The sequence below is a fragment of the Lithobates pipiens genome, unplaced genomic scaffold (assembly GCF_037356315.1).
Source record: "Lithobates pipiens isolate NorthernLeopardFrog02 unplaced genomic scaffold, aLitPip1_a1.2 Scaffold_13, whole genome shotgun sequence".
Lineage (NCBI taxonomy): Eukaryota > Metazoa > Chordata > Amphibia > Anura > Ranidae > Lithobates > Lithobates pipiens.
In genome coordinates, this window is record NW_027507718.1 from 144,150,550 (window position 1) to 144,164,712 (window position 14,163).

Below are 14,163 nucleotides of genomic sequence, written 5' to 3' on the forward strand. Positions count from 1 at the left end.
TCGTCATTCCCTGCATTTCGCATGATGTACTCTGCATATAAGTTAAATACATCCTTGCCACATTCCTTTCTCAATTTTGAACCAGTTTTTCCATGTCATGTGCTAACTGTTGCTTCTTGACTTGCATATGGGTTTTTCAGAAAGACAGGTGAAGTGGTCTGGTATTCCCATTTCTTTCAGTATTTGCCACATCTTGTTATGATCCACACAAATCGAAGGCTTTACTGTAGTCAAAGCAGAAGTAGACATACTTCTGGAACTCCCATGCTTTCGCCATAATCCAGCGAATGTTGGCAATTTATTATCTAGTTCCTCTGCTTCTTCAAAATCCAGCTTGTATTTGTGGTACCTCTTAGTTCACATATTGCTGAAGCCTAGCTTGCAGAATTTTAAGCATAACCTTGCTAGCGTGTGAGATTAGTGGGATCATATGGTAGTTTGAACATTTGGCGCTGCCCTGCTTTGGTATCGGAATGTAAACTGACCTCTTCCAGTCCCTTGGTCATTGTTAAGTTTTCCAAATTTGTTGGCATATTGAGTGCAGCACTTTAACAGCATCATCTTTAAGAATTTTAAATAACTCAGCTGGGACACCATCACTTCCGCTAGCTTTGTTATTAGCAATGCTTTCTAAGGCCCACTCAGTGACTGCATTATCATGATTATATGGGACATCTAGATCTTTCTTGTATAGTAGTTCTGTGTATTCTTACCATCTCTTCTTTATCTCTTCTGCTTCTGTCAGGTCCTTGCCAGTTTTGTCCATTATGCCCATCTTTGCACAAAACATTCCCTTAATATCCCCAATTTTCTTGAAAAGCTCTCTAGCCTTTCCCATTCAGTTTTCCTCTAATTCTTTGCATTGACTGGTTAAGACGGTCTTCGTGTCCCTTCTTGCTATCCTCTGGAAGTCTGCATTCAGTTAGATATATTTCCCCCTGTATCCATTGCCTTTTTTCTTTGTTCAGCTATTTGTATACCCTCATCTGGTAGAGGTTTTGGGATGGTTTTCTTTGCTGCATCTTGTACGATGTTACACACTTCCTTCCATAGTTCCTCAGGCACTCCATCATAAAATAATTAATTGTTTTGCATTGACTGGCAGCATTAAGATAATTTGTTAGTGAATAGGATTGTATTTTGATCGATCAAATCAAAGGATTGTAAGCTTAAATATCAATCAAAATCCACTCTGTGTGTGGCATATTGATCAAATGGCAAGTCAACTATAGATTTGATTATTCCTATTGGAAGAGATCCAACAGTCATTGATCAAAGCGTGTATACCCACTATAAGACAAACTAGGCCTTGGTAACGGAAGCATATAGTAATATACTTGTGTCTCCAACGTAATTAAAAAATGCAAAAAATATTTTACACAATTTTATTATTTATATGAGAAAGTTTTTTTTCCTGGGGGAATAGGGCCCCTGTAAAATAAAATATTTAAAAGGTGATATTTCTATTCCCCAACATGAAATTATCACTTAATTCAGCAAAGTTCTGGAGAACAAGCACAAGAGAGTTCAACTGAAGACCAAGCCTCTAAAATGTTCTGCCCTCCTACTAAATGATAGAGCATGAAGAATATGCCCCTGTAGGGGGCACAAAATGTTAACAGGTTCACAAGGGCTGAACAATAAAGACATTACACAACATTGGTTTAATTGAGTGGGGAAGGAATGGACTCCAGATTAGTCAGCAACTGTGTGTAGGACTACAGGATTGCAGAAGTCTTGGGCCTGGTTCACACTAATGTGATACGATTTTCATGCAACTTCCAGTACGACCATGTAATGCTATTTGCTTGCAACTTTGATGTGACTTAACTCACAGAAGCATTAGAGAAGGTTCCTGCACTACTTTGGTGCAACTCCAGTTTGATTTCAGCCAGCCCCATAGACTTCAAAGTTAAGCCATAGAAGTCACATCAGCATTAGATAAGAAGCAATTCCTATGAGACTTTGATAAGATCTATGTTTTGTTTTTTTAAAGGTCATCCTTGCTGTCTAAAACTCTCCTCCCAAACACATTCCATTCACACTTGAGCATAGCAGAAACAAGCCTTCCTGCTCGCTTTTCTTCTGTATTTTTCATGTTTAAACGGCCATTGTGCATAGAGCAGCCCATTCATGTCAGTCATGAAGAATCCCGTTTTGAAGTAATTGTTGCATAACGTGCGGCAAAACATACATCTGCTAACCATGATTGTAGTCTCATTAACAATTAGGCTACATTCACTTCTGTGCATTTGCAAATGCTTGACAACCCACACAGAAAATGTACGCTTTGCCGCACGTTTTGGAAAAATGCTGCAAATGCGTATCACGCTTGTATCTCCATGCATTCACTTCTGTGCATTTCTAAACACATGGCTACCGACACAGAAAATGTGCTGCATGCAGCGCAAACGCGTTTGTTGTGCGTTTCCAAATTGCGTAGCAAAGTGCTTATTTTTTTGTGCAGGTTGCCACGCATTCAGAAATACAGCCCAAGTGTTAATGACACCCCAGTCACGGTTAGCATACCATTATGGCAACACAAAGCATGCATTTTCTGCACGGGTTGCTGCACGTTCGGAAACACGCAGATGTGAATGCATAGCAATGCAAACCCGATGCATGCTTGCAGCACATTTATAAAATGTTGCTGTGAATGCAGTCTAATCGTTAATCGCTGTTAGCATGCCGTTATAAGGACACAAATGCGATGCGCATCTGCAGTGCCCTTCTAAAACGCAGTGTAAAGCATGCAGATGCGAATGCAGCATAATTACATCCCAGTTTCGGTTAGCATGCATGTCTTTTGCTGCTTGTTTGCCACGTCAAAACATGCCACAAAAGCTCCCGGAAAAGCTGCATCACACTCCAGGACCAAAAAAGGATCTTGAGCTATTTTAGGGAATTTGTCATGTATATATGTATGTTGATTGAATGGGCTGCCCTATGCGCGATGTAAGTTTATGTGCAGCAAGGATGAGCTGGGAGGCAATCAAAGTTTACAAATTATGATAACCATGTTGCGCTACTGAGACTAAAAATTTTGTCAGTGAAAAAAGAAAAAAGTAGCCCCCTGTATAAAAAAAAAGTAGACCTTTATGAGTCATTATGTGACAACAGTAATATTGCCGTTGCCACTCAGCTAGTCCTCAGCAAGTCCTGAAAAGTCTGCACCCTATTCCTGTCAGGTCAGCTAGTATCAGGATGGCAGACCCCAAACCTATACCTTTAAAAAACAGAGACAATGGCAGCTCACATATTTCTATCCTCACAGATTTCTTTTATTTAGGGATATATCCAATGAGTCAAATATTTATTAAGGATATTCTCACCTGCAGACTCAAACTCCTGTGGCAACTCTGAACAAAGCTTCATGTGTGCAATGTCAGATATAGGACCCAGTATCACAACTGGTCGTTTGAAACTTGCTGCATTAAAAGACAAAAAAGTTCAGAATATGAAGCAATGAAATAACACATTACAATAAAAAATTACAAAGCAAAAAAAAAAAAAAAAATGAATAAAATAGAAATAGTAATAAATGTTTTAAAACCTTTATTTAATAGTTTGCAGTCACACATGTTCGTGGAGGTAGTCATGCTTACACTGCTGTAGACATGTTAACTGAGGCAAGTATAGGAACAAGATCCATTTGCAATCTCGGAACACCCAAAAAAAAGCACAGTACGTGACCAGTCTAAACTACGTGGCATGATCACCAATGCCAGGAGCCCGGTGGACAAGATGGGTGAACTAGAGATACTGTTGAATGAGGAGGATGTAGATTTTGTGGGAATTTCAGAGACCTGGAACAACAGCTCTCATGATTGGCTGGCAACCCCCTTTATAGCAGGGATAGAGAGGGTAAAAAAGGGGGAGGGTAAGCAGCGATCACAGGTCAAATGACTTAAGTATAAATCACACAAATAGGAAACACAAGGGGAACACAAAGACACTGAATTTCTAAAGAGCCAACTTCCCTAAACTACAAACCTTGCTAGAAGATATAAATTGGGATAAAATCTTAGAAACAAAGAACATGGAGGAGAGATGGGTTTGCTTTAAGAGAATATAAAATAAGGGCATTAGCCAGTGCATCCCATTGGGAAATAAAATTAGAAGAGCGAACAAAAGTCCTGGAAGGCTTAAGTCCAATGTAAAAATGCATCTAAAAGCAAAGGAAAAAGGTCTTTAAAAAAATACAAGGCTGAGGGATCATCATCAGCATTAAGATTTTACAAAAAATGCAACAAGATATGTCAGGGTGCAATTAGGACGGCTAAGATAGAACATGAAAGACACATAGTGGAGGAGAGCAAAAAAAAATCCCAAGAAATGATTTAAGTATATAAACAGTAAAAAAGGGCAGACAGACCATATTAGGCCCATTATGAATGAGAAAGGACATCTGGTTACACAGGATGTGGAGATGGCAAAGGTATTGAATTTATTCTTCTCCTCGGTCTTTACAAGGGAATTGGGGGGCTTCAGTAACCAAAACTGCAGTTTTTGTCCTCATGACATTACAGGAAGTACCCTCACGGCTAACAAAGGACAGAGTAAGAAATAGACTTGGGAAGCTCAACATTAATAAATCACTGGGACCAGATCGCTAACACCCAGGGTTACTTAGGGAACTCAGTCAAGTAATTGTCAGACCACCCAATTTTTACTTAGTCTACTGACCAGAATGATATCCGCTGATTGAAGAAAATCCAATGTTGCACCAATATTTAAAAAAGGACCAAAATATATCCCTGGGACATACAGACCAGTTAGTCTAACATCAATAGCATGCAAGCTCTTGGAGGGGATAAGGGACTATATACAAGATTTTAGTAATGAAAACTGTATCATTAGCAGTAATCAGCATGGATTCATGAAGAATTGTTCTTGCCAAACCAATCTATTAGCCTTCTATGAGGAGGTGAGCTGCCATCTAGCTAAAGGAAGTCCCGTAGATGTGGTGTATCTGGATTTTGCAAGAAGATCTGAACAAATGAATGGGGTGGGCAACTCATATCCATAAATATGGATAAAGTAAAGCTAGCCAGTCACTTCCAGCCACAACATATACCGCACACCCCAAAGACTCCACTCAAAGGCATAGGGATCGATGGATATGAATATTAAATAGTAATCTATTAAGATGTCAAAAACTGTAAACCAATCTATTACCCTATTAGACATAGTGTATCTAGATGTGCAAAACATTTGACACAGTTCCCCATAAACGTTTACTGTACAAAGTAAGGTCCGTTGTCATGGACCATAGGGCGAGTACATGGATTGAAAACTGGCTACAAAAGGAGAGTTCAGAGGGTGGTGATAAATGGGGAATACTCTGAATGGTCAGGGTGGGAAGTGGGGTCCCCCAGGGTTCTCTGCTGAGATCAATCCTGTTTAATTTGTTCGCAAACAACCTGAAGGATGGGGTAAACAGCTAAATTTCTGTATTTGCGGACGACACTAAGCTAAGCAGGGCAATAACTTCTCCACAGGATGTGGAAACCTTGCAAGAAGATCTGAATAAATTTAATAGGGTGGGCAAACTACATGGAAAATTAGGTTTAATGTAGAAAAATGTAAAATAATGCATTTGGGTGGCAAAAATATGAATGCAATCTACTCACTGGGGGGGGGGGGGGGTGAACCTCTGGGGGAATCTAGGATAGAAAATGACCTGGGGGTTCTAGTAGATGCCAAGCTGCTGCTAACAAAGCAAATAGAATATTGGCATGCATTAAAGCGGGGTTCCACCCTAAAGTGGAACTTCCGCTGATCGGAACCCTCCCCCCCTCCGGTGTCACAATTGGCACCTTTCAGGGGGGAGGTGGGTGCAGAATACCTGTCAAAGACAGGTATTTACACCCACTTCCGGGCATAGACTCCCACGGGAGTCTATGCGTCTTCCTGTCCCTGCACGCTGTCTGCTGGGACACACGGGTCCCAGAGACAGCGAGGACAATTCCTATTGTGCTGCGCGACTCGCACATGCGCAGTAGAGAACCGGGAAGTGAAGCCGCAGTGCTTCACTTCCTGATTCCCTCACCTAGAATGGTGGCAGCAGCAGCCGAGAGCCGAGCGATCAGCCTCGGCTGCCAGCATCGCTGGACCCCGGGACAGGCGAGTGTCCATTTATTAAAAGTCAGCAGCTGCAGTATTTGTAGCTGCTGGCTTTTAATATTTTTTTCCACAGTGCAATCCCGCTTTAAAAAGGGGATTAACTCCAGGGATAAAGCGATAATTCTTCCACTCTACAAAACTCTGGTCCGGCCACACCTGGAGTATGCTGTCCAGTTCCTGGCACCAGTCCTCAGGAAGGATGTACTGGAAATGGAGCAAGAAGGGCAACAAAGCTAATAAAGATGTAAACTGTAATTAAACCTATAGATTAAATATCAATAAGTAAAACTAGTAGTGCTAGTGTAATAAGTCATAAAAATAAATATGATAAAAAAGCAAAAGCACCCAGTCATAAGTGACAAAATGCAAAAGATAAATCAAAACAGTCCTAAATTGGTAGTATGATCCAGACACTATCTTCATAAATTCTTGAATCTTCCACCACGCTGCATGCTTGTGACACCTCCCTCTGAAGAGCACACTCACTGACTTGCAATGCCTCCCACTCTCGTGTTCGGCTTCTATGCTATTAAACCCACACCTACGGTAAAAGGCGGCCATCCACTTGATCCACGTGTTAACTCAACAAGATGACTCCATATGTAAAGAAACTAAATAAGTGCTCCACATAGCGTGATAATGTTACAACCAGTTTATTAAATCACACCAACACTCAGATTGCCCTCACATTTCACATGGTTCAGTGGTGTACTGCGGCCTCGGCGGACCAGAAGTGTGCGCTCAAGCGTAATCTCTCACCCACTCCTTGGTCGCTGCTTTCGGCGGCAGTGTAGCTTCTCAGTTGAGCGGCGTCTCACGTCAGTGCAATTGATTGTCCTGTAGCCCGACATGTTTCGTCGTAAAGACTTCCTCATGGGCTTGGCTACACACCCAATCAATAAGTTATTTTATAGTAATAACCATAATTCGCGCACATACGCATAGGCAAACGTCTGTTAGGAACACCTTGCGCAAGCATATTGGGTGGAGATCCATCAGCGCACATCTATAGCTACAAAGCCGCCGCTACAACATCCCAATCGCGCACGCATATTGTTCATAGATCCTTCCGCATGCACAGGAGTAGGAGAATCTATTTTGGGGTGTCATTTTTGGTATGTACATGCTATGTGTTAGAAATATTGTATAAATGGACAAATTTGTTAAAAAAAAAAAAAAAATGCATTTTAACCACTTGCCGCCCACCATATGACGTCCTTGACTTTGTGAGGGGTTATCTGAATGATGCCTGTGGCTACAGGCATCATTCAGATATCAGCTTTTCAGCTGACGATTCCCTACACCATAAGAATGATCATAGCGGCTGTTCCACTGCTTGATCGTTCTTACTGGAGGCGAGAGGGAACATCCCCCCCCCGATGCTTCTACCGACTCGCCAATACGATCAGAGCCAGTATATTTATATTTATATATATATATATATATATATATATATATATATATATATATATATATATATATATATATATTTTTTTTTTTTTAGGCTTCCCAGCCTAGAGGTGAGATGTGGGGTCTTAATGACCCCATATCTTACTGTAAAGAGGACCTGTCATGCCATATTCCTATGACAAGGGATGTTTACATTCCTTGTAATAGGAATAAAAGTGATCAAAAAAAAATTTTGGGGGGAAAAAAAGGGTCAAACTAAAATAAAGTAAAATGAACAATAATTTTTTTTTTCTAAAGCGCCCCGTCCCCATGTGCTCGCATGCAGAAGCGAACGCATACGTAAGTCCCGCCCACATATGAAAACCGTGTTCAAAGCACACATGTGAGGTATCACTGCGAACGTTAGAGCGAGAGCAATAATTTTGGCTTTAGACCACCTCTGTAACTCAAAACATGTAACCAGTAAAAAAAATTAAAGTGTCACCTATGGGGATTTTTAAGTAGCGATGTTTGGCGCCATTCCACGAGCGTGTGCAATTTTGAATGGTGACATGTTGGTTATCTATTTACTCGACGTAACTTCATCTTTCACATTATGCAAAAATATTGGGCTAAATTTACAGTTTTTTTTTTTTTTAAAGCACAAAACTGTTTTTTCCCCCAAAAAAAAGCATTCCAAAAATTGCTGCGCAAATACCTTGTGAGATAAAAAGATGCAGCGACCTCCATTGTATTCTCTAGGGTCTTTGCTAAAAAAAACATATATAATGTTTTGGGGTTCTATGTAATTTTCTAGCAAATAAATGATGATTTTTACATGTAGGAGAGAAATGTCAGAATTGGCCTGGGTGCTCCAGAACGCCTGATGGTGCTCCCTGCATGTTGGGCCTCTGTATGTGGCCACGCTGTGTAAAAGTCTCACACATGTGCATATGCTGTGTGTGAGAAATAACCTGATAATATGCCAATTTTGTGGAAAAAAAAAAATCTTGATTTTGCAAAGCAAAGAATTGTGGGAAAAAATGACAACTTCAAAAAACTCATCATGCCTCTTACTAAATACCTTAGAATGTCTTCTTTCCAAAAAGGGGTCATGTGGGGGGTATTTGTACTTTTCTGGCATGTTAGGGTCTCAAGAAATAAGATAGGCTGTCAGTACTTCAGGTGTGATCAATTTTCAGATATTGGCACCATAGCTTGTGGACTTTCACAAAGACCAAATAATATCCACCAATTTGTACTTATTTTTTACCAAAGATATGTAGTAGTATAAATTTTGGCCTAAATTTATGAAGAAAAATTACTAATCTGCTAAATTTTATAACAGAAACAAAGAGAAATTATTATTATTATTTATTTATTTTTTTTACAGAATTTTCAGTCTTTTTTTTCCTTTATAGCAAAAAAATAAAAAACCCAGCGGTGATTAAATACCACCAAAAGAAAGCTCTATTTGTGTGAAAAAAGGACAAAAATTTAATATGGGTACATTGTTGCATGACTGAGTAATTTTCATTCAAAATGTGAGAGCACCGAAAACTGAAAATTGGTCTGGTTATTAAGGGGGTTTAAGTGCCCAATGGTCAAGTGGTTAAGCAAGCTGCTAGCAGGCTTTTAACAAGTTTCAAGAAAAGCTGAAGCCAAAAACCTCTGTATGCAATCTATAGCTTGAGCTCTCTCAACAAGCCCATATTAAAAGGGGCTAAAAGAAAATATAGACACATGAAATGGAGTCGACATCTAAGAACTACTGTAAATATTAGTGGGTTTATGCACATTGACAGTGTGGCACCTACAGAGTAAAAACCTGGCTATTTTGAGTGCCCAGGGGGCACAAACACAGCACACATCCCACTGCACACATCTCACTGCCAGCCTGTTAAAAATCATGAATTCTGCTTTATGGATGACAGCTAGGGGGTGCCCGGTATCTGGGCTATGCTCCCCCCCACCCCGGCTGTATGCACTACCTTCCAGGGAAGGATTGGGAAGCCCCTTGCAAACAAGCCTCTCCTCCTGCTTCCTCCTCCTCCCAGACACAGGTTAGGAAGTAGGATGTGGTTGTGAAAAGAGGGGGGGGGGAGAGAGAGAAGCAGCGGCCATGCCCAATCCCACTGCAAGGCAAGGACAGTGTGAGGAAGGTTGCTGCTCTCTGGTCCAGCATGGAGCGGAGGAGGCAGCAGCGAACCATGTTAGGAATGTTGCATGGATGGCGAGGGGACAGGTATGCCACCACAGGAATATGCCTTGTTTGCCTTGTGGTAGATACAGTGGGGATCGAAAGTTTGGGCACCCCAGGTAAAAATGTGTATTAATGTGCATAACGGAGCCAAGGAAAGATGGAAAAATCTCCAAATGGCATCAAATTACAGATTAGACATTCTTATAATATGTCAAAAAAAAGTTAGATTTTATTTCCATCATTTACACTTTCAAAATTACAGAAAACAAAAAAATGGCATCTGCAAAAGTTTGGGCACCCTGCAGAATTTATAGCATGCACTGCCCCCTTTGCAAAGCTGAGACCTGTCATGGATTGTTCTCAATCATCATCTGGGAAGACCAGGTGATGTCAATCTCAAAGGTTTTAAATGGCCAGACTCATCTGATCTTGCCCCAAACCACCATGGGTTCTTCTAAGCAGTTGTCTATAAAACTGAAACTGAAAATAGTTGACGCTCACAAAGCTGGAGAAGGCCATAAGAAGATAGCAAAAGCGTTTTCACATGTCAATATCCTCTGTTCGGAATGCAATTAAGAAATGGCAGTCATCAGGAACAGTGGAAGTTAAAGCAAGATCTGGAAGACCAAGAAAAATAGCAGACAGAACAGCTCGCAGGATTGTGAGAAAAGCAAATTAAAACCCACGTTTGACTGCACGATGCCTCCAGAAAGATCTGGCAGACACTGAAGTTGTGGTACACTATTCCACTATAAAGAGATACTTGTACAAATATGGTCTTCATGGAAGAGTCATCAGAAGAAAACCTCTTCTACGTCCTCACCACAAAAATCAACGTTTGAACTTTGCAAATGAACATATAGACAATCCTGATGCATTTTGGACCTGTGGACCGAAGAGGTTAAAATAGAACTTTTTGGACGGAATGAGCAAAGGTACGTTAGGAGAAGAAAGGGCACAGAATTTAATAAAAAGAACCTCTGTCCAACTGTTAAGCATGGGGGTGGATCAATCATGCTTTGGGGTTGTATTGCAGCCAGTGGCACAGGGAACATTTCACGAGTAGAAGGAAAAATGGTTCCAATAAAATTTCAGCAAATATTGGATGGTAACTTGATGCCATCTGTGAAAAAGCTGAAGTTAAAGAGAGGATGGCTTCTACAAATGGATAATGATCCTAAACACACCTCAAAATCCACGGGGGATTACATCAAGAGGCGTAAACTGAATGTTTTGCCATGGCCTTCACAATCTCCTGACCTCAACATTATTGAAAATCTATGGATAGACCTTAAAAGAGCAGTGCGTGACAGACAGCCCAGAAATCTCAAAGAACTAGAACACTTTTGTAAGGAAGAATGGCCAAAGATACCTCAAACAAGAATTTAAAGACTCTTGGCTGGCTACAAAAATTGTTTACAAGCTGTGATACTTGCCAAAGGGGGCAGTACAAGATATTAACTCTGCAGGGTGCCCAAACTTTTGGAGACAATTCTGTAATTTTGAAAGTGTAAATGATGGAAATAAAATCTAACTTTTTTTTACATATTATAAGAATGTCTAATCTGTAATTTGATGCCATTTGGAGATTGTTCCATCTATCCTTGGCTTCGTTATTCACATTAATACACATTTTTACCTGGGGTGCCCAAACTTTCGATCCCCACTGTATGCCCCTGTATGCCCCTGATCACTGAAGTGAATAGGTGTATGAAAATATGGCTGCAAAAAAGCAGCAGCACTTAGGTGTAAATGGCAGTTTTTTAGTGAACACTTACTAACCTAGATGTTATTCAGTTGGTTTAGATCTTCAAAATGCAATATTTCATATCTACCTGACTAAAAAATATATTTTTTCAAATGTTTTTAGTCCTAAAGAAATGTAATATTACAAATCTCACCAGTAATATACTATACTTAAATTATACAGCTGTATTCCTTCAATTTAAAGTGGTTTTAAACCCTTACAACACACTTTGACCTACAGGCAAGCCTAGATTAAGGCTTACTTGTAGGTCCAAGAAATATCTCCTAAACCTATACCGTTTAGGAGATATTTGCCCGAATACAGCGGCGCACAGGCACACTGAGCTTGGCATTTTCAACGACGGAGCTGCCGCGCGTGTCGGCTCCCGTGCGCATGCACGAATCACAGCGGCGGAGCTGCGAGACCCCACCAAGAAGATGGATGCGCCGGACTACAGGGGACAGTGGTGACTTCGCTGGCTCCTGTGTTAGGTAAGTGACACATAATGGACTACTATGCGATGCATAGTAGTCCATTATGCTTTGCCTTTGCAGGGAATGAAAGAGGAAGTAAACTCATCAGGGTTTACTTCCTCTTTAACATGTATAATGTATTTACACCAGCTAAGCAGGCGCCAACAATTTTTTTACAATCCTTGCAGACTCTGGGCATACTAGACACACCCAAAAACATGTCATCAGTGTATACGGGGCGTGTCTAGTACATCCAGTCATTCTGCTTTGTTGCCAGGATTATTCCGTCTCGCAATACCTGAAATTCAGCTGATTAATCACAGCTGCATTGCTACATTGACACAGACTGACACGACGCAACAAAAATCACCAGCAGTTATCCTGCTGGTTGACATATGACGCCCAGTCAGCAAAAATGAACCACTTCCCGCCTGTCATTCTGCTATAGGCGGGGCAGGAAGTGATTAAGTAGCCCCAATCAATCCTGTCAAATGATTTTTGAGAATTGGAAGAAAGTAGCAGGGTGAGCTGAGAAGACTTTCTGACATAAGAAATAAGTCCGTGACAAATTATCTCTTGCCTTGCGGCAGGGGATAAAACCGGTTTGATCTGGGTTAATCCAGCGTAGGAGCAGCGGAAGTAATCTAACTTGCCAACATCTTAGAATAAATTTTATAACTACGTTGAGTAAAGAAATAGGTCGGTAACTCCTGCTGCTGTCAATCAAATCCAGTAACATGAAACCCGGGGGCGGGGCCGAGTCCTGCTGTCTGTGTCAATGGACACAGTAGCAGGTCTCAGGAGCAAGCCCGCACGAGTGTGCCCATGGAAAGCGGTTCTCTGTGGGGGCACTCAAAAAGAGGACCCAGAGGCTCCGCTGGGGGACCCTAGAAGAGGAGGATCAGGGCCACTGTGCAAAACCCTTGCACAGAGGTGTTAAGTATGACATGTTTGTTATTTTTTTAGAAACAAAAAACGTTATAAAACCTTTAATGTCCCCAGTTTGCCTTGTGGGAGACCAAAACCCTTAACTTTTAGGATGGTGTTTGGGAAGTTAAAAAGTTTACTGTGCAAAGGATGAAGAATAAAGACAATTTATTGAGGTTTAGGCACATTATGATACATTAAGCTCTTTTTATATTAAGCCATTTACATTAAATATTTTAGGATTTTAAAATAAAGTTAACAAATTAAGGACCGGAAGGATTTACCCACTTCCTGACCGGGCCTTTTTTACAATATATCACCGAGTCGCTTCAACCGACAATTGCATGGTTGTGCGACGCTGTACCCAAGCAAAATTTTTCCCACAGATAGAGCTTTCTTTTGGTGGTATTTGATCACCTCTGCAGTTTTTATTTTTTGTGTTATAAACAAAGAGCGGCAATTTTGAAAAAAACATATTTTTTTAACTTTTTGCTATAATACATATCCCCAAAAAAAAAAAAATAGCTAAAAAACAAAAAACAAAATGTATTCATCAGTTTAGGCCGATATATATTCTTGGTATATATAAAAATAAATTAATCACAATAGGCATATATTGATTGGTTTGTGCAAAATGTATCACGTCTATAAACTATGGGATAGATTTAGGGATTTTTATTTATTGTTTCTACTGGTTATGGTGGCGATCTGCCATTTTTAGCGGGACCAATGACATTATTACATTGATCAGTGCTATAAAAATGCACCAATTAATGTCAAAATGACAAAGGCAGGGAAGAGGTTAACACTAGAGGGCGATCAAGGGGTTAACTGTGTTCCCTTCGTGTTTTCTAACTGTAGGGGGGATGAGCTGCCTGAAACATGACAGAGATCACTGTTCCTGATCACTGGGAACAGTAGATTTGCCATATCATCTGTCAGAATGGGGATCTGCCTTATTTAAAAAGGTAGATCCCCATTCTGCCTCATCACGATCAGCCTGCGGACAGAGCCTATGCCCGACCTGTGAGCAAGCTTCCACAGTGGGCGCACAACCCGCCCGCCACTGCGCGAAACAATGCACAATGATGGGGATTCACGTAGGAGAGCCAACCTGCCGCAGTACAACTGTAGCGGGTGGCTGTTAACCAGTTAATGTGAATAACTGTTGGCGTGATTTCCCAAATTATCTGACATTTTCTTAATATGTTGACAGAGCAGTGATGGCGAACCTTGGCACTCCAGATGTTTTGGAACTACATTTCCCATGATGCTCAACTACACTGCAGAGTGCAAGA

The 14,163-nt window shown here is 40.7% G+C and overlaps 1 protein-coding gene across 3 annotated transcripts in view; it reads right to left on the bottom strand.

The window, feature by feature from the left end:
* The window catches only part of TJP3 (tight junction protein 3), a 566,967-nt gene that overhangs the window by 57,863 nt on the left and 494,941 nt on the right, over window positions 1-14,163 (bottom strand). For all 3 annotated transcript variants that reach the window (XM_077475676.1, XM_077475677.1, XM_077475675.1), the window contains exon 15: window positions 3,333-3,428. In XM_077475676.1, coding sequence (XP_077331802.1) covers window positions 3,333-3,428 — 96 coding nt within the window. The remainder of the gene's footprint in view (window positions 1-3,332; window positions 3,429-14,163) is intronic.